At 40.8% G+C, this 22,121-nt stretch overlaps 1 protein-coding gene across 1 annotated transcript in view; it reads right to left on the reverse strand.

Moving 5' to 3' along the window:
* PARP14 (poly(ADP-ribose) polymerase family member 14) overlaps positions 1–22,121 on the reverse strand; it is a 94,016-nt gene that overhangs the window by 69,755 nt on the left and 2,140 nt on the right. Inside the window, exons 2-10 of the mRNA XM_084642727.1 lie at positions 19,706–19,842; positions 19,564–19,597; positions 16,802–16,861; positions 13,953–14,141; positions 9,915–10,181; positions 8,023–8,259; positions 3,517–5,795; positions 1,427–1,663; positions 962–1,183 (exon numbers count right to left, since the gene is read on the reverse strand). Of these exons, the coding sequence (XP_084498853.1) occupies positions 962–1,183; positions 1,427–1,663; positions 3,517–5,795; positions 8,023–8,259; positions 9,915–10,181; positions 13,953–14,141; positions 16,802–16,861; positions 19,564–19,597; positions 19,706–19,842 (3,662 nt within the window). The remainder of the gene's footprint in view (positions 1–961; positions 1,184–1,426; positions 1,664–3,516; positions 5,796–8,022; positions 8,260–9,914; positions 10,182–13,952; positions 14,142–16,801; positions 16,862–19,563; positions 19,598–19,705; positions 19,843–22,121) is intronic.

Below are 22,121 nucleotides of genomic sequence, written 5' to 3' on the forward strand. Positions count from 1 at the left end.
AAAACTCAAGTTTGGTGGTGCTTTAAACTCAAGTTGGATGGCCCATCATGGAGTATAGGTGGCAGCTCAAGTTAGCACAACTCGACAGCTGCTAACACAATCACTGTATGCTGCTTGCAGCAGCACAGCGTGGCTGCTCTCGTTCAAGCTAAGTGAACTCAGGAGGAGTTAAACTCAAGCGTAGATAACTTGAGTTAACTATTCAGTGAGGACAGAGCCAGAGAGAGGAGGGGGAAAGAGAATGCTACCTGAGGCTATGCATGAAAGATTCACATGGCTCCATGGGCTAAGGAATATTTCAGTGTTAACTTGTGCCAGCTCCAGCAAATGAGAAAAAAACTGTGCAGGAAAGGCAGGGGACTGCATATGGAAGAATCAAAGGGCAACTTTACATTCTAGGTGGAGTCCAATGGCAATTCAATCAGAGCAGGAGCAGCGATCACCTCACAGGACAGTGCCTGAATATTATCATCAAGATGGAAATCCAAGGATACTTTCTTGACTAGCATGTTAATGAGGATGTTGACACCTGCCCACATCAGAAGCAGCATAATTTAACGGCCTCCAGACCAAACAGGAATCTGACACTGGACGATGACATGAGACACACTGTCTTTGTCCCCAACAGTGCTTTTCCTAATATTGCTCTGGCACCAGTGAAGCTCTACCAGTGCTAGCAACGGTGGAAGCACAAAGTAGACCGGCAACCAGTGTTTCCGCCACTCTATTATTGAGCTCTTAGCGGTAAAAATGCCCGTGGCTGGCTTACACTAGTACGTCCACCATTGCTACCAGACCAACAGTGCAAGAAGGACTGACCATTCCCGGGGTAGAGGCAGGAGGGAGAGAAGGATGAGACTTTACACTGTTTTTGTCAGTAGTTTCCTGCTCTAGGTCTGGGCCTGACATCATTTCCTTAACCCATGTGTAACAGAAAGCACAGTAATAGGATACAAGTTACCTGAATATTATCTGTATCATCTGGATACAACAGAAAGTGAACGTCCTGAAGAGACTGAATATTTTTTTTATGACTGAATTTGAACACCTGGTCAAACATTAATTTAGCAACAACAGGCTTAGGAAACCCTAAATTCCCTGTTCCAATTGCTGGGAATGTGATTGACTTTAAAGACAGTTGCTCAGCAGTCTGAAGACATTCTGTGATGATGTCTCTTAGGAGCTGTGAATCACAACAAAGTTTGCATTAGTACATGCAGTTTAATATTTTTAATAGTGTATTTTATATTAAAATGTCATAATTAACCATGGATTAATTCAAAATGACCTTAGTTACATCAAAATTAACAGAGCTGACCCCTAGGAAATGCTTCGCTGATTTCAGTGGAGAATTCACATTAAATCTACATTACTGCCAACTGAGAACCCATTCAATCAAATGAGAATTAGGAAAATAGCCTTCTACCTTCTGTACAGATTCTTGCCCATTTTTCCATCCAGGAACAATGGCATGAAGCACGAAACGGCAGCCCAGATTACATCCCTCTGTTTTGAACACAGACCCTTCACTAGCTACTTTTGCTAGCCCTTCTTCACATAATTGTTCTTGGAGCATCGGACCTGCCTTGCTCAGCAAGGCTTTAGAAAGTGGACCTTTATCAAGCTGTAGATCTCGGGCAACGCTGTTTACGATGACGTCCGTCTTAAACAAAATCAAATATCTGTTATAAGATCAAACTTGAAACATTTAAGGCTAAGTGATTATAACAGCACCTGCAGATTTAAGAAATAAAGCAAATTTAAAAAGTAGAAAGCTGGAATAAAGCAAATCTTTTGAACAAAATGAGCCAAATTATGCTCGGTTATACGTACATCATCCCACCGACTTTTGTGGGGTAGCTTGTGTATAACAGAATGAAATTTGTCCCTTATGCAGCAGTTTATATTTTACATGGAAATGTCAGAATCCTGTGTTCTTACTCTACTCCAGGTCCATTTGAAAAACCCGCATATATGATTCTCCAGCAGGGGGATCACATACTCTTAATGGTCCTGCCCATATTGCATCCCCATCAGCAGAGTAAAACTGACATGATGCTACTACTGAATTTCAGATGCCTTGCTGCTCCTGTTGGCACCACAGGGTAAACTGGTATGAGAAGGAGCAACCACATGGGTGCAGTTATGTGGAAAGGGAAGTGAAGGAGAAGTTACAGAAGAGAAAGAGGGAAAAAAAGAGAAGGAATAAACTGAAGGAGAGAGAGAGAGGAGAGGGAAAGGGTTAATTCTCTTACTCCATAGGTCAACATGGGTTATGAATGATGTGCAAACAGCACAGTCAGTCCTGTAGAGGAGTGCAGTACATCATGCTCTAATAAACCTCTCTGACCAAAGGAGGACGTTATGTTTACAGGCTGTGGCAGCTACAGCCAGCACTCTCAGGATGGCCAGCTGGTTATCATGTGGATCCTCTGAGTGGCACTAAAAGGGGCAAAAATAAGGATTCAGAAGATGCTCTCTGCCTCAGACAAAGGGAGAGATTGCTGAATCAAAGAGAGTGAGAGTGACAGATATAAAAAGAACAAGGAGATAAAGACTGGACAGAAATAAAGTGGTGGAGATGGAAGAGAAATGCATCAACTTGAAATCCAGAGGGAAAAGACAAAGACTTTAAGGAAAAAGAAGAGATAGTTAGAAAACAGAGAAGGAAATAAGTGAGTTACTTAATTGGGATTTTTGGCTGTTGGTCCAATTAATGGTTAAAATAATTCAATGCTGGTGGAATCTGAAAATTGGTAGGCAGTTAAAATTGCATGGAATATGCAAGACCCATTCACTACAGGTACCAGAGATAATTAATCCTTCCCAGGTAATGAATCTTTGAGAGACATGATCCAAAGCACCACTAAGACACGGAGATACTGCAGCAATGGGGCCATGTACGTTTACAAATAGAAGATAGCTCACTGTTACAGGCTCATATGTCACCAGGGCCAAGTTTCAATGGCATTTAAGGGTGTTCAGGATCAACAATTTAATTTTTACTTGTTTAAACATTTGAAGTTCCGTCATTTCCCCTCATAGAGACTATAGGCAGTTGCTACCCACTCCCCTTATAGACTAAGTAGCTATTCTCACACAGCTGGTGAGAGCACAAGAGTGCAAAGGTCAGCTTGAAAGTACTAGCAGTCCTCGTTTCACAGCTGGTTTCAGCTCATATCACAGTGTGAACTATAAACACAGACAAAACCATAAAGAAATGATGGAAGAGAAACACGTGGTTGCAACAGCTTAATGTGACAATGAATACAGTTCAAATAACAAAATACAGTCAGTCTAAAATATGTTCTCATCTCTGTATGTGTATAGACAGCATGAAAAACTAAACCTGTCTAACATATACAATTGTGTTAATCAATTATGACTTATATTAACATATTGTCTTTGTTTAATTGTTAATTATAACTGAAAATCTAAGTATCTTTTCATATATTTTATAACTGAAAACCAACTTTACATAAGGTTGGATATCATCTGATAACTTAAAATACCTACTGTAGCATCTTCAATGCCTCCTATCTCCAGTATGATGCGTAATCCTTCATCAGTTGTTACCATCTGGAGACCCTTTCTACTTCGAGCATTTCTACTTTTTCTGGGCTTGAAGGCTGCTTCAGATGGAGGTGACGAAATGTGTCGGGGTGATTTATCTCTAAACACATCTTTGAAGGCATCAGTGAAAGCCTGAACTGTTTTCTCTGAAGAGTCCACAAGATGAATCTCTTTCAAGCAGCTTTCCCCCGGAGAATCTTCCAAGGTTTCCTTGATAGATGTTGCAATTGACCGTGCACACAGTTTTAACGGGAATCCAAATATCCCAGAGCTGATAGCCGGGATGGCTATGGAATGATGATTGTACGTTTCAGCCAGGCGTAGGCTTTCCTTTACTGCTCTTTTTAACAGGCGCACACACTTTTCTGCCTCATGATCCCTCCACCTGGGCCCAACAGCATGAATCACCTGTTTACATGGGAGGTTCCCAGCATCTGTAATAACAGCACAGCCGGGCTGCAAAGGGCCTCGTTTCCGCACAATACGGTCACATTCTGTTTGTAGTTCTGGCCCTGCAGCTTTTGAAAGGGCCTCAGCAAGGCCACCAATATGCTTTAAGTCCTCATTTGATGCATTCATCACAACGTCAGCTGGATGACTGCACAAGTCCCCTTTATAAACTGCTACTGCAACTCCCTCTTGCAGGATCTTTTCACAGTGGGGCTCGCCTTGTTTCTTATACACATTACTAACTTCACCATCTTCTCTTTGTTCTTCTTCATCTTCTCGCAGCCTGATCAGACAGTTAAATTGTTGTTTCACACCAGTCACATACAAGTGTTCTTGTTCTTTAAAAAACACCTTGGCCCCTGGTTTATCAATTACCACATTTTCTGAATGTAGAGAAGACAGAATTTGTTCAAGTTTGGTGACTGCCTGGAACACTTCCACTCTCGGTCCACTCAGGGAAATACCTTTACGTTTATTCTGTGTGCCAAATTCAATTTTCACACCTTTCTTTTTTAATTCAAGCCAAATACTGGACTTTTCCTTCTCCACAAACATTACAACTGCCACAGACTTGGCTATTATGACTTTTTGTACCTGAGTGTGTTTATCTACAAAATCAGAAAGTTGCTGATATGCTTCTGCTACTGCTCTGAAATAACCAGCAATGACTACTTGATTCTCCAACTCAACAATTATTACAGTTCCTTTGGAACAGTTATGTGCCTTGTACAAATGACTGATGAGCTCCCTCCATTCTCTCTTTTTGAGGACTGAGTTGTCCTCCAGATCAATGCATTTGTAAATCAAAACCTTCTTAATTTCTTCTTCTGCATCTAGAAGAACTTCAGGAGAACCTGCTATCAGCATTATGTTATCAGTGCTAAGCTCATAAAACGCAATAATTTGATTTGACATAAATAAGTGCTGTGACAGAGTTTCATTATCTACGTGTTGTAGGAACTGGAAAACGTAAGGATGGACATTGATTGATTTCTGTGCCATGCTGTGCACTTTTTCTAGTATTTCACTTTTGACTTTAAATACTTCTGCAGCCACTCCACACAGACGAATACTCTTTGATGATGCATCACAACATATCTTCAGAGACGGGTACTCCTTGTAAACATTCTCCTCTAGCCCAGCAAGGCGTAAAATTGCATACTTTCCTGGGCCAACTGACAGAGTTTGTTCTATGCTCTGCTCTTCTCTTTCAATTTTTTTCCTGGCATTTTCTATTAGCTCCTTCAGTTCTTGCTCTGCACCCTTTATAATCTCTGTGTTACCAACTAAGACAACCATGTTCTTGGAAATGTCAGGTACGATCAAAATACCATCTTTTACCAAGCTGTTTCTTATGGCTTCCCACACCACTGAATTTACTTCACATTTAATGGCCTTGTACTTTGACATGCTATGTGAGAACTTTTTAGCAACATCTTCATTCCATGTCTTGATCAACCTGATCATTGATCTCTGTTTAGATAAGGCATTTGAGGGACACAGTGTTATTTCTGGATTTGCACGGTTGGGTTGAGGCCACATTAGTTCACATTTGCAATCTGCCATTTCATGATTTATTTCCTGGATTAGCCTATTATCTGTCTGTAAAAACTGCCAGATGTAAGGATCCAGAGACATTGTAATTGGTTCTGGCATCTCTATTTGAGGCCTTTCCTTTCCATATAGAGCTGTACCCAATGAGCTGTAGTACGGATACACAGAAATTGGTACTTTGTTGAGTGAATGCTGCTTTGCCAAGACAGTGTTTATATCTAAATATAAAATAAAACAAAAATTACCCAAGTCAAATCAATTAACTGTAACACTTCTAAGCTAATTAGCTTCAGTTTTTTTTAAAAAGTTGCAATTCATGAGTCATTGCATTTCCTTTTGATTCTGACAGGAGTGCTTTTTAGGTTGAATAAGTTTTTTTTAAACTGAATAAGAATATTCCCAAGTTACTGACAAGTGACATTTTTCTAAGTACCCAAAGGCTTGTATATCCTGTACATGTCCACAGCATAACAAGCCATCATACTAGACAGGACTACACAACGGTAATACTTACTCTTGCCATGTTATAAATAAATCTGGGACACTCCATCCAGAAAAAAAAAAAGTTACATTGTAAAGCTCCCTCTCCTTTTTTATGTATAGCATATCCATTGTGTGAACAATGAACAAGAGTCTGATTAAACAGGTGTAACTATTGCATAATTGCAGAGTCAGACCAAATATATTCTAGTCAGATTGCTGAGGAAAAAAAATTGATTTATGGTAATGGGATTTTAGATGGACCTACAGAATTATAACGTTCCACATGGAAGTTTAACACAGACATTGGCGTTCTATACTTTTAACCTCTTAGCACCAGATGCCGCTTGCCTGACTTATACATAGACTTGGCAGGATTCAACTATAATCGATAACTGTAGGTAAACATCTATGTCCGCTGATACACTGAAACTGATGAAAAATAAAAATCAATGGGTCGGTGAGCCTGCAGGGATCGGGTGTCACAGCTCTGTTGCACCGCAGGGAGCCACGTGCAGCTCTTGGGAGCGGCTCCATGACAGCAGAGCTGCATGCGCTCCCACAGGGCTGGTGACACCCGAACTCTGCAGACACAAGTGCATTGGAGGGTGTGGTTGTCCTGGTCCAGCAGAGCAGAGACCCCCGCCCCCGGCCAACACTTTAAGGAGGAGGAGGCCACCCCGCTGCTTAACAGTTCCTTTAAGGGGACAGCTCCCATGCTCCTGGCTGGGGAGTGAGAAAGCCAAACCTACCTATACAATTAAGGCCAGATCCTCAGCTGGGGTAAACAAACGGTGCTATTTTGATTTACTCCAGCTGAGGATCTGGTCCTATATTGAAGCTACTGGAACTTCTTGCATGAGAGACTTCTCCCATAGCTGTTTGTTTATTGCTACAAAACAGAGCTACACTTCCCATTTTAGGAGACTGGTTAAAATGTAACTGGGCAAATATATATTATTTTAAAGGATCTGGCATAATTATAGCCAAAATTAATATTGCATCAGAATTAATTCAAATACTACTGTGGCATCTAGCCAAAGAGATTAAAAAGTCCTTAACTACTTTCATACAGTGCCAGTCATCTACAACACAATCTATAATCTTAGGTGTCTAACGTTAGGCACCTAAATCCATATTTAGGCAACTACATAAAAGATGTGAGTGCTCAGCACTAGTGCCTAATTTATAAAAATTTGGGGCCAGATTCTTCATTGCATTCTTGGAGTCACCTGAGGAGAAGTTCTCAGCTGGTGCAGAGCTAGTATACAGGCTTCTGCACAATACTCTGCATTCTGCACACAGCTTGAACCAATCCACAGGGAGCCATTCCAGCTGATGTAAATTTGCGTAACCTCAGGACTAAGGGAGCATAAGGCTCAGGGCTGCTGTAATGAAGATGGGAGCTGAACTCACCCCCCTTGAGCCCCAGGAGTGCCGAGGGAAGAAATGTGGTAATAACACCATCTCTGCCCACCCAGCCACCCCTCAGATGTACTGAGCTCAGCTCAAGGGCCCACAAGAATTGAGCCTCTGAAAGGAACTTGGATACCATGGTGAGGAACACAGACTAAAAATCTAGGTAGAAAGACAGAAAAGTCTATCCAGGCTCCTAAGAATGCCTGATGAAAATGCACCTTTAACTTATGTGGCATTGTTGTTGGCTTTGGAGTCCCTAATTTAAGAAACAGAAAGGACAGAATCCTTGTGCAGACTCAAAAGACATTGCAGAGATCCTAACACAATGTAATATATGTCCACTGGAAACTAAGTGCCTCATATTAGTCATATTATATCCAGTCCCAAATCTAGGTTTCTAACCTAACAGAGTAAAAACCTGCCAAACCATCAAACCAGTTAACTTTTTTCTAAGGGTAAGTTAGCCATTTCTTAAAAGAGCACATTCATTTTCATGTTGATCTTTTAACTGCAAGATTAAATAAATGATTCATATTTATATGTTACCTTTCTGATCATGAAAAGTAATGATAGCTGAATTCTCTTCAGGTAACTGTTCAACATTTGACACTTGTGCACTTCCATTTCTTTTACTTTCAAAGTAGACAGTTATATAGTCATTAGATATGTTAGGTGGTAAATTTTCAGCCTTAATGCTTTTTGTCACCTCAAGATGCCGTGCTGTAATATTTTGTTGCTTTGCCCTATGGTTTTGGTTGAACTTTTCAACAAATTCCCTTAGATCTATAAACAGAAAAGAAAAACATTTGACAGATTTTTACTATTATGATGTTAGAAAGACAGAAGAAAATAAGCAATAGGTGTAGGGATCAAGATGTTCAGTTATACATAATTAATCCTTATTAACCAGCTTTGCAAAATTCTAATTTCCCACTTGCCTGAGTGATTTTTTTTTATTTTTTTTGAACAGGGAAGCAAAATATCATTAATTTTTTCACTATCATCAGTCATCATGGTAGAGGGTGGATGAGTAGATTTTGTGCCTGGTCCTGTAAATAGCAGTTTTACAAATGTAAAATGATTTCCCCAAGGCTACAGAGGGAATCGGTAGCAGAGTCAGGATGAGAGAATTTAGACATTCCTGACTTCCAACTGGATGCTAATTCCCATAGAACATACTCCCCCAGAGATCTGTATTTTACACAGTGGGTTACTTATATCGGACTAATCTTTTTGCAGTTAGTATGTCTGGCAGTTGGAATCCTTTAGTATCATAAATAACCCTACTGTCTTATTCAACCTAATTTAAAAATAAGATAGCTATGTACCATTTTAAATTGCTCAAGTTCTATCTTCTAAAAAAAATAATTGTTGTTTTCTTATACAGGGTACTTCTCTTTTTTAAGTCAAAAACACGTTGAAATGCTGTATAATGGTAATACTGGAATTATGTTGTCCTAAAAGAACTCATGTATACCAGGGACTATGGATGCTGTAATTAGTGTAAAACTGTCAGCCCAATTCAACCCTACTGATAAGCAGGTGCTACTCCCTTTACTGCAACAACAGTTTTGCCTGCTTATACCATACCTGAATTTGGTCTTATGCATAGTGGCTATTGTTCTCCATACCATCAGATCTGATTTGTTAATCAGATCAACTAAAATTCTTGTTCAGGACAAATTCACGTACACTTCTCACTGCTACATAATACAAGGGAATGCATGTCTTCTGGAATGGTTGTAATCATAATGTTCCCTATCCTACATACTGATCAGAGACACGGATGTAAATAAGAACATATTATATAAAACAGACTAAAGTATCACTCAAGAGAGTACACTATGACTGTTATATATGCGTATGTTGACACACAGAGAATAGATTTGTATAGGTTTGAAAAAAAATCACCTTTTAATGACCATTCATTACGTAGGATCAAATAATTTTCCCATTGCGGTCAATGGCAAAACTATCGCAGTGACTTTAATGGAACAAGGTTTTGGCCCTTAATGATTATTTGATAATGTCTTCTGACTTAATAAACATGCACCATTCCATTAACAGTTCTGCTGATAAAATGATGGCTTCATATGGCCCATAATTATAATTCGCCAGGCACAAAATACTATTTTATATAATTTGCAATAGTTCTTTTTACACACTGCCAGCTGCCCAGCACTCCTGTACACAGGATGGTAATTAAATGACTGTAGTTCCCTCTTCAATTACCAAACTGATCTTTACTCTGGTGTAACTCCATTTACTTTAGTGGAGTTACTCCTGGTTTACAATGATGTAAGTGAGACTGGATTTTATCTGAAGCCTGTGACAGAATACGTTCCTCTGTTTTTCAGCTCAGCTAAAGTGTTAGCTGAATAGCCCCCTTTAAAGCATCAAGTGAAGACAACATATTGTACACACACATTCTATCTTACCAATATCTTTGATAAATGTAACTACAGCCGCATTAATTTCAGGTATCATTTCCATACTGAAGTCATTGTCATCTTCTGATAAGCCACTGATGTTCTCCACCAGTATAGTTAACATGTATTGTTTTATAGTCTCTTGTATATTTTCAAGGACAACTAGGGATGAAGCCATTTGTGGGAGTTCTTGGATATTCTCCGCTTGCCATGGTTTCACATGGAGTGCAATTTTCTTTACTGAGTGATCCTTTTTTCCCAAGACTTCTTGTGCATCTAGTTCCACAGAAACACAAATAAATGGAGATCTCTGTTATATACCTGTACTTACTCAGAATGGATCAATATATTAAGTTCTGTTTTATTTTAAAAGCTTCTCTCAAGTGGATTCTTGTTTTAATCTTTTCTGTAACAAGAGAATAAGTCATGTGGTCAAAATTTATGATCAAATCAAAAGTTATTCTACAGCCCCTTAAAGTGACATCCAGAGTATCCCAGTCTCCTTTTAAAAAATGCAGTTAACCCTAGTACTAAATGTTATTAGTGCCAATTAATCCTAAAGTTCCAAATATTGTTCTCTAGATTAGATCTGAAATGACAGCATTCAGTGAGGGCTAATGAAGCGGATTAATTTATTCCTGAAATAAATATATGTATTTAGGACCCTATGTAGCAAAGTTACCACAGGCATCATTAAAGTTCATCGGGTTATTCAGGCTGGGATTTTCAAAGGGAGTTAGGTGCCCAAATCCCTTTGGATTTTTAATAGGAAATGTGTCCCTAATTTCCCTAGGCTCCTTTGAAAAAACTAGCTGAAGTGCTTTGCTAGATCTGGACTTGAAGTTGACAGTGCCACACTTAAATATCACACTTGTGTCTGAAATGTTCTTCACCATTATTTTTACAACACCTAAAATGACTATTAGTAAGACTAGAGAAAACATATTTTTCTAGTCTGTTTATTTGACAGCACTTTGTGTATAGTCAGTTTTGCCATTTCCCCTGCATAGCAGCCAATTTCTCCTGTTTGTTTGGATCCCTCACACAGCAACAAGCAGAGAAAAGCATTTTAGAGCATATGGAAATGTGACTGTAAAACCATGGAAAAGGTAAGGGGAAATTCGGGGACAGGTGTAAAACCTGAGGCTACTTTAAACTCATTTTTTGAAATTGGTTAGATGGTGCCCCATTAACCTGCCGCTGAACTATGTGGTCAAGCAATTATCATCTAATAAAACTGTTCTTGATGGCTGTAGGACTATGCCACATAAGGCTTCACTCACTGAAGCCTTACTATACAGACAAACACACACATTCCTGACCTGCCAGCCACAGGACCTCTTATAGCACTCTTTTCTCCACTTGGTCAGTTCTCTTCTTGTCTCTTGGTTTAAGTATTATAATTTATCTCCCTGTTGCTCCCCTAATTACCATCTAATGGTAAATCGTGTGGAGTGAAGGGTGGGCAGTACTTGAGGCCAAGCCTGCTGACGGGGGGCAGAGGGGTCAACTGCCCAGGTGTCCGGCAATTTAAAAGGGCCTGGACAGATGGGATAGATACGTACTTCTTTTAATAAAAATTAAGATTAAACAAAAAAAACAAAAAAAAAAAAAAGGAAAGAAATCCGGTTTCCTGCTGCTGCTCTGTACAGAGTGCCGTCCCTCATTGTGACAGTAACAGTTTGCCAGAGGGCTGCTACATCCTGCTGGTCTGGCAGAGCATCAGCAACAGCAGCCTGAGTAAGCGTGTGACATCTCAAATGAAACGTGGAGTGTCGTATTTCGAATCGGTCCTTACTGTTCATTATGGAGTACAAACGTAAGTTCCAAGCTCAGAAACTGAGAGAAAAACAAGACAAAGAAGCCCTACTTGAAAAAAGTAAGAAGGCAGTCGTACTTCATTTGATTATGTCGTAAACCTCAGCCATACCTTTCTAGGGGGGCCCAGAATTGCTGTCGGTGAGCCTGCTTGAGGCTGTGTGGAGCCTCACAAGAAGTGAGGGTGTGAGCCAGCTCAGCCTGGGAGGGCCACAGTCAGACAACAAGCAGCTAGAGTGTGGTCCAAAAGGAAGACAGACGAATGATGCACCACATGTCTCAGTTTGACTAAGATTCTAGGGGGAAAAAAATCTGAAAAGCTCTCCTGAATACTGTCATTATAGTAAGGGAAAAGCAGGTCTTAAATTTTAAAGTTGTAGGTGAGAAACCTGAGATATGCTAGGAGTCTGTTTTCCACTAAAGACCTGTGAGTTTCAACAGACCTTGGCTTCTGCACCCAGCTCAGCGATTCTGCAGAAAAAACAATTTCAAGGAGGCACACAGATGCCAGCCACGGAGATTTATGTACTTTATCTTAATCAGTCTTTCTGCCCTATGCAGCAACTTGCCTTAAACAGGAGAGTCAAACAAGGAGTTAGGAGATTCTAGTTTCTCTTGGAAGCTGCATGGTATAGATGTTTTTGGTTTTCAGGTTCAAGGCCCCCAGTTCAGGAAGGTAAATAAAGACCTTTCTGAATGGGTGCCTAATTGCAGAAGAGGAGAAACAGTCAAGGAGGTAATTTATTTGCTAATTGAAGATGAGGATGTAGTTTACTTGCCTAGGATGGTAACTTGGTTCCAGAACTCTTTTGACTTTACCCCCTTTTTAATTCCGTTGAGATTCCATATTATCAGGTGAATAACTAACTACCACATCAGTACAAAGCTAACCTAACCTAAAGAAAAGCCATCTGAATCTTATTTATGACTATAACTCCTTTCATCTTTCTTATCCCTATCTTAGCTGCTGCCCTGTACCTTGTATCCAGAATTTCCAGCAACTCCTCAGCCAACTGGAAAAGTTTTCCCTGCACATGGTGCCATGGCAGACTGAGTATAATATGAAGAATTTTGACAAACAGCAGTAGTGTTTCTCTGATTTTCACAATGGCATGAAACTTACTGCCTTCCTTTCCCAACTTCCAAAACCTAAAAAAAAAAAAAATGGGACTTGTGTGGGGCAAAAGGCCAATGAGAGAATTTACCTCCTAACTGCAGCCAGTATGTAGGGTAGTTCCCCACTTGCTATTTTAGCCCATGAACAGGCTGCCCTGCCATTCACCTTACATAGTGGTTTCCATGCGTGAGATCTACATGGATCCAGTGATTTCTCCCTAGACTTATCCCAGTACTAGTGTATTCATAGCTGACATGACACCCACATCTTCAGTGCACAAAGGGTACAGGTACAGTTATTCTGTTCAGACCAGTCATCCAGGAATAACGTGTCATCAGATGTTCGGCTGCATGCGTGTTCTCCCTGTGTGCTGTCCCAGCTCAGCGCAGATAGCTGGCGACAGCAGATCCTGAGCGAATCACCCAATGACCACAAAATCTGTTAAGTTGCGAAGGCACCCAGCCAGTTTATTGTTGATGAAGCATGGTAATAGCACCTAGCAGACTCTATGAGGATACTAAGACATATATGCCCGTGATAATGGACACAGCTCAGTCAGTGGTGGGACTTTCCACTGCTCCCTCGGCTGGGCAAAGACACTCCCTCTGAGATACATCTTTGTACACAGATACCAACAAATTACGTACCACCCCTCTGACGTAGTTAGGTGCCACCTTCTGATGTGGCTAACCACCACACATTACCTTGTACCTAATGGTTTGATCAAAACATTTCTATCCATCATGCTGTCGTCCTGACTTTATTTTTAGGATAGGTCAGTGTGTTTCTGTTATCTTTGGGGAATGTGCTGGTATTGAGGTGTTCTGGTACCACCTTTCTGGAATGTGTGTGAATATATTCTTATGCCTAGCACTACTTAGGAATGTGTGTTTCTGCAATATCAGCCCTATTCTTGCCAGATTCTGTAAGCAGGGCCTGCCTCTTGCTCACAACTTAAATTTTGCTTTATATTAGCAAGTTCTGGCCATTACTTTAGTTCAGGCCTCAGATACAAGGGCTTATGTCTCAGGCTCTCTTCCTACTACAACATGGAATTTCAAAGACCCATTACCAAAGAGGGCATATTTTTGAGAAGTAGGTCTATATCATACCTTCAGCATTTTCAAAGGTGATGATTATTTGTTGATTATTTCTGATGCAGGATTTGATGGGTCCCCCACCTGACCGCATTTTATTTTCTAAGTACATGCTCACAAGGTCATCATCAATTTCCTCCCCTGGGGCAGTGATGATTACTACAGTGGATTGCTCAGAGGATGTCATCTCTTTTCCCAAATTCCCTAAGAGGATGAAATCAAAGATCAGAAATCTGATTGACTGAACAAAATTAAAAAGGAAAAATGATCTTTTTATCTTTCTTAGCATTAATATCAAGCTTATCAGCACAAAAATAATGACAGAAGAAAGGGAAATAGAGAGCTATTTCTAAAATGACTTTCCTTAAATTTGTTTCACAAAATTCTTCTAAAAAGTCAAATAAACTGAATGTATGCTAGTGAAAGGTTGTGGATCCACAGTCCTGGAGACAATGTCTCCGCCACAAAACCAGGACAGCAGAGGAATGGCTGTACAAACTTCTCCACAATGCCCAGTTTGGCTCATCCATGACAAAGAGGACCACCTGTAACACTTTGATTATACAAGACATTTTCCTCTTACATTTCCTACTGTCATCACCACCAGTGCAGCTCCACCAGTGCCAGCAATGATGGGACCTCTAGCATAAACAGGGTACTGGTGTTTTAAACCACCATGACGTCTAAACTCATTCAGATCAGTGTAGGATAACAATGTGTATGTCCACCACTGTCAGTGGAAACAATGGGAAATTTGTGTAGACACAGCCAACAGTGAGAGAGGAAGTCAGTATTCAGGCTCATTCAATACTTGGCCTCTTCTGAGATTGCCAGTGAGGCTAGCGGTTCTGTGCTGTGAATACTTACATGGCAAACTGGGAAAATGTCTGGATTATTTCCTGCATGCAGTCTTAGTTCTAGCCATATTGATCCCAGGATATTAGAAAGCCAAGGTGGGTGAGATAATATCTTTTATTGGATCAAATTCTATAGGTAAGAGAGACAAGCTGTGATGCTGAGAGTTCCTTTCCCAGACCTGAAGACCTCTGAGTGGCTTGAAAGCTTGTCTCTCTCACCAACAGAAGTTGGTCCAATAAAAGATATTACCTCACCCACCTTGTCTCTCTGGATTATTTTTTAGCAATATTTTGTATGACTTGGTTTCCCTTTTCAATTTTATATTGCTGCATGACTGAATGCATAGCGTTCCTTTACAGTCTCCTTTGATGCACTTTGTTAAGGAACTTCCCAAGAAAGGTAAAACAATGATACATAGAAGTCAGCCTCATTTAAGGATCTTCAAAGGAATTAAGATAACAATGGCTGGGCCATCAATTGGTAGGTGAGCTCTCCTGATTCCCTACAGGCTAAAACTGGAAACAAAGGAGACCAATCCCCTCAAAGCCTCTTGCAGAAAGTGATATGCAGTAGTCAGAGAGGTTAGCCGAGATGTGTCAGTGAAAAGGCTGACTGAGGCCTGTGATACACTACAGACTTTGGTAAATGCAGGGTGGCTTACGTTGACCTAATTACGTCAGTGTCTACATTAGAATGCTGCATCTACTGAAGTAAGTCCCCCGCTACACCGACATAATAATTCCACCTTCACAAGAGGCATAGTGCTTACGTTGATGTAGTTAGGGTGACGCAGTGTCTGCTAAAACACTGCATTATTTACGTCATCTGTTGGCTGTCAGCCCCGAGTGCGGCTGATGGCTGTCAGCTGGAGCTCCCCCCCCGCGGACAACCTGAGCTGTCAGCTGGGCACTGGTATACAGCTGACCTCCAGCCCCTGAGTGCTGACAACCTGAGCTGTCAGCTGGATGCAGGGATCACCCAGCCCCTGACAGACAACTCAAGCTGTCAGAGCCAGGGGCCCAACTGTGAGCCCATGCCTGGCTGACAGCTTCTGGAGTGACTGTCAGTGGTGGGACAGGAAAAGCAGCTGCTGGACTGCCAGGTTCCAGCTGTCAGCGTAACCACAATGTCCCACTTCAGTCGGTGGAAGCACTCCTCTGAGGATGTGCACCACTGACAGAAAGAGCAAGTGTGGATGTGAACCATTGCTTTATTTACTGCGGTGGCTGTATGTCAACTTAACTTAAGTGGACTTAATTTTGTAGTGTAGTAAAGCCCTGAGACAGGCTGCAAGCAGCGTAGGCTGGTTCTCTCAACTCAGAGATGGGGAATAAACCAGACCTGCCTCAGCTGTGGAAACAGCCATTTAGGGATCTGGGGCAAAAATTGGGAATTGGTCCTGCTTTGAGCAGGGGGTTGGACTAGATGACCTCCTGAGGTCCCTTCCAACCCTGATATTCTATGATTCTAATATAAGGGAATATGCATGAAGATCTCCTTGTTGCTTTTAAATCCACTTTTTAAAGTGCTGTGTACCTCTGGGCAAAAATAAATCACGCATTGTTCTGAAGAAGTGGTTTCTGTCTCTCTGCAAATGTATGATATCACAGGCTCCCAAAATCAAAGCCTTGCAGGGTCCAATCCCAGATGGGATAGCTGCATTAGTCATGGTTGATACCAGGGGGCTGTAACCCAGGCCCTGGTCCGAGAGTGGGTAAACTGGTCAATTCCACCTTAGGAGAAGTGAAGGCTCAATGCTTGACACCTGTGGGGTACAGTCAGAGAGACCCCACAAAGAAAGAGTGGGCAGGCTCCTCAAGGTCAGTGGCACCTTACAAAAGACACAGTCTGTATTTTTTAGACTCATGTAATTAAGTCTACTTTGCATTAAACAAACAGCTATTAAATTTTCCATGAAGCTGTTATAGTTTAAATTTCGATGAAAACCATCAATTAATGCAAGAGTAGAATTTGTGATTGTCCTATTTAACAAACTGCATACATACCTGTCCTCTTTTCCTGCTCTACAGACACAGAATTCCCATCATCAGAGCCGACTTGAAAAGCTACATGGCATTCATTAATTGAAAAAAAAAGAAAAAATCCCATAAGGTTAAATAAATGTGATTGCTTGGTGCTTATTGCAGTTGAAGGAATACTGTCACAATTTTTAGAGCTCCGAATTAATCTCCTTTGATTGTTGTGTCCTTTGACTGCAGTTACCTTAGCATTACACTTTGTGATATATCTTTTTATTTCAAACCAAGTATTATGTCACTCAAAAATAACACAAACCTCAAAAATTATGATGCATCATATTAAAAACAAACTAATGCACCAACAGTCTGTTAGATTGTATCCATCCACTTTGTGAGAAACATGGCTAAGAACCTTTGCCATCTGTTATAGCACTTTAAAGTAAACTCTGGCTCTTGCGAAATGGATGCTATTGAACAAGAGATCTGTGGGACAGAATCTTTTTGTTGTGAGAAGCATTACTAAGGGCTCCTGATCCTGACTGGACCCCTGGGCACTACCACAATACAAATATATAATAGTAACACGGAAGGGAGAAGGTAAAATGACAAAAGCTGCCAAACTGCGTTTATGGCCTGAAACTTTGACCCCTTTCTCACATGTGCAAGTAAGGATTACTCAAGTAAGCACTTATCATGTAGGGGTATGCACGAGGCTAACTAATAGGAAGGGAGAGTCTTACCCATCTCTTAGTTAAAAATCTTGCAACAAAAACTGCATACCAGATGAGTTCTCTAGTCCTGTAGCACAAGGGGCTCTTTAATTTTCATTCAATTACTGGAGATTAGTTAAGGAGCTTTGTTTTATCAAATGGGAGGGTTATTTTTAAAGACCTCAATGTGGATTAAAGAAAAGTTGGTGTGTAATTACTTTCTAATTAGGCCAAGAAAAATGCAGATATGCATAGGGTTGAAAGAATCCTAAAAGCCAAAAGGTTTAAACAAATATTTCTCATGATTATACAAGTCTTTAAGAGAGATTTCACCCCACAATCTGGCCCTGAAATGTTGCTGTAGCGACATGTAGGAGCCACCAACAGCTCACAAAGGGCTAAAGGGAGTTTCATATGTATGACTTCACGCTGAGCCTAGGCACATGGCCATTGATTACTGAAATACTAGCTCATATCAAGAACAAAGCTAACATCATCCACTGATAGAATTGCTCATTGAAAACTTTCAATAGACAAGGATCCTTTATGTATAGATTTGTTTCCTCTGTGACTCACAGTGAATTCAGGTGTTGATGGGTGGAACTGACAAAGCAAAAATCAGTTTTAAAAATAGACCATGGAGCACAGATACCAGGGTTTAGCATGAGAGTTGCATGTTAATTTTAAAGCTAAACAATGTTGACAGTGTCCCTTTAAAGTGCCACTGCTTACATTATCTTTCATCAAGCCTCAATAAAAATAAATTAACTTTTGAACTGCATTAACACTCTTAATACTGTTTCTTCAGGGCAACTGTTGTGCTGCCGATGTTTCACTGATGTTTCACAGATGAGGATTGACTGTTGATCACACTGAGTAGCACAGCTGGGCCCTGAGGGCACCTGAAATGTTCAGCAGCAATCCCCTTACTAGTGTAGTTGTAGGCATGTTGGTCCCAGGATATTAGGGACACAAGGTGGGTGAGACAATATCTTTTATTGGACCAACTTCTGTTGGTGAGAGAGACAAGCTTTCAAGCCGCACTGAGCTTCAGGAAGAAGAATCGCTTAGTGTGGCTCGAAAGCTTGTCTCTCTCACCAACAGAAGTTGGTCCAATAAAAGATATTACCACACCCACCTGGTTTCTCAGCTGCAATCAACCAGTTAAGGGAATATGCTATGGCTGCTGTAGTTCAGAGCTAGACTAACGATAAAAACTGGAGGAGAAAAATAGCTTTCACAAGAGTAACAAATTAAAAACTTTCTGCAGGAATTAGAGAGGAGGAGTAAAGCATTATAGGTGCTGATCCAGCAAAGCAATTAAGCATATGATAAACTTTAAGCACATGAATAATCCCTTTGAAGTCAATGATATTACTCTCAGTGCTAAAAGTTAACCATGTACTTAAGTATTTTGCTGGACTGGGACATGACATCGGAGCCTGAGAAGAGCCTACAGCAAGAGATAATAGAACTCACTGATCATGTCCAAAACACTACTCCCTTCTTAGGATTTGTCTGTGCTGGAACTGGAAAACGTAAATTCCAGCTTGAGGAGACTTACCCGCACTAACTGTGACTGAGCCAGCGCACTAAAAACAGTGTATCCATGGTGGCATAGCTGCCTCAGGTACATAGTTATGGGTTTGGATGGGATCATACTCAGGATGGCTAGCCTCTCCTACCATGAGTGGCCACACTTCTGGTTTTAGCACACTAGCTGGATCACTTTCCAGCTGTTGTGTACACATAGGCAGTTAACTTAGGGTTTCTGAATAACTATATTCAGCCAGGCTGCACAACCCAAATCCAGGCAGAAAAATCACATATTAGAATTTCTGCTGAATAAATCTCCAGAGGATGCAGTTCAGCTTTTCTGGATTTTTTCATTGACTTCAATGTGTTCTACATTGAGCCAAGGATTAGCAGTCATTGTGGAAAGCGTTTTCTCTCCCTTAAAAGTAGTTTTTATCTTCCATACATCATTCCTCAACACAGACGAAAAAGCTTCATTTCTCACAAATAATATTCTAGTTTTTATAAACATTAAATATTTCAGTTTTGTTTTGAAAACCTTACCTGGTTCTTGGGGTTTGCTTGGTGTCTCGGACTCCTAAAACAAAAAGCACAGTAAGCCAACTAAAAACATCATGTGACATTCTTGCTATTACTTCAAAACTCTGAACACTGCAGGTTAGGATTCTGTTTCATATTTATTTACCTCTTTAGGACCCGGCACTTCCCCAGACAAGTCTTTTTTGGTTGCACCTGTTTCAGGATGCATGACAACCAGCTTTAATTTTCCTTTCGCTGCCCAGTCAAGCTCATGGGTCTTTTTGTTAAGAACTCGCTGCCTCACTAAAGCACAAATAAAGAAAACTGTTATAATCTTGGTAGAAGGGATGTTAGTCTATAGGTCTATGCACCATTACGGGCAACATACTCCTCCCTGCTGAGCACTGTTAACAAATCATACAACAAAACTCCAACAACAATTAAATAAGAACATTTAAAAAAATCATGGCACTAGACTGATGGGCTAAACATCATTCAATAAAACTGCTCTTCATTACCTCCCATTTCTTTCCCCTTGTTTGCATGTTGCCTAGTTAAGGCTAATTTTGCTCCCATTGACTTCAGGACAGGGAAGATCGTGCCCTTAGGTTTCAGGCAGTTTGGGGAAGGGACCTTGTCACACCAGTCTCTAAAGCGCCTAACACATTGTTGGTGCTATATAAATAAAAGATTAAATAATTAATACATACACTACATTAGTTTCCTCACAACTTCCTTCCAATTGTTCCATTAGTCATAGTGGGGTGAGTAGAGGCATGGAACTGGGAGGGTGTTTGATTCCCTAAACCCATAGATTTGTGAGGATCTTGAGAAATCTGCAGGAACATGGGGCTTCTACACAGCTCCCTGGGTTACCCTTTCCCCCATGGCAGCATGGTCCCCACTGGGTGATGCTCCAGAGCCCACCTTTGGAGGAGTGCTGAATAAATATATATGGGGAGTTATTCATCTTAGCCAGTAGTAACTTCTGAGTGGATTTCTGATCTTGTGGAGTTGCAGGAAGCATAAAAAATGTCATAAAAGTGTTTTATTTGGAAGAGGGCAGAGAAGAGGGAAATATATATAAGCCTGTTATTTGTATTACAGTGACACCAGTTAAATCAGAGTGCTTCACAAATACTGCAGCAAATGATCTACTCACATGAATAAGAGGACCTATGGCTGTAACTTCTTCAGTGCAAGGACTGTCTCTTACTGTGTGTTCATAAATCATTCAGTGTAACTGGGCCACAATGCTACTGGTGTGTCTGCGCGCTTTTGTAATGCTAACAGGACTACTCATATGTGTAAAGTTAAGCATGAGCATAAATACATGCAGGTTTGGGGCATTAGGTGGATCTGGTCAATGCATTATGAGGGGAACCCATCACAGAAAATTTCCGCTGTGCATAGCAACATAAGTATCATGGCATCATTCAGAGCACATTAGAGGATTACTCCATTCTTTATATTGGATATAGAGTGTGCCATGAAACCAGAACTCATTTACTTCCTAGTACAGTGTTTTTGCACAACTGGCTCCATCTAGCAATTGCTTTTTCTTTTTTTTTTTTTAAAAGATGTGTTCCAAGTAAAAGATATGTATGTGGCAGGATTGTGGTAGGGACAAATGAAACGTTTTAATCAAGAAAACACAAATATGCACAGCCTTCTGGCATGACATTCAAAAATTACAGGACACAAGAAATGAGCATCAGAAAGTCTGAGATCGACTCAGTCTGATGTGCATAGGAAAGGAAGAGTGGACATATAGATGATACCCTCTTTCCAGTCAAGAGTTATGGCCCAACATTAGCAGGTGTAAATTCTGTACAGAAAAAGTTTGTAATAAATAACAACATATTACTGGACATTAACATAGCATTTTCCTCCCAAGTGCTTTACAGAGTTTGAGCCAGACTCTCTCTGCCACTAACATGGCTATGCGTGGGACTGTGGGAGTTATAAGGTTTACTCCACGCTTGTATGCAACCTGTCCCATTCCCAAGTCAAGCATGTGGAAGCCAATACAACGTCCTGCTTGTCAGCAACTAGGTGCAGAATGGTGGAGACAGGTACTGTGGGCTCTAACCCCCACAAAGCTTTGACAAGCAGAGCTGAGCTGACAAGAGGGAAGTATGCTCTGCCCTGTAAAAGGCTGCAGTAACCTCGCTTATCCTCCAGATCATAATTTCTTCCCAAGACTCCTCATGGGGCAATGTGCTTACAAACTACCCCTTACTCAGGGCAGGAGAAAAGGCTCCATCTACCCCTTGTATATATGCAAGAAACATTTCACCCAGCACTGAAATGCAGCCACCTCAGGCGTGATACACAGGAACTGCTTAACAGCACACAGCACAGGAGTTGCAGGGATCCCACTGACTTCAAAAAAATCATATTTCTGTCTGAACTCCCCCACCCCCATAGTTACAAGAACAAAAGATTGGGGGAGGAAGGGGGGAATCGTTGTCTTTCCCCCCAGTTTGCTCAACTTCTCCAACACTATGTAGAATCATTTTCACTATTTCCCCTGCACAGTCAGTCAGTTCCCCTTGTTCAGGGTGGTATCTCACACCAGA

Source organism: Lepidochelys olivacea, assembly GCF_965140295.1.
Source record: "Lepidochelys olivacea isolate rLepOli2 genome assembly, chromosome: 11".
Classification (NCBI taxonomy): Eukaryota; Metazoa; Chordata; order Testudines; family Cheloniidae; genus Lepidochelys; species Lepidochelys olivacea.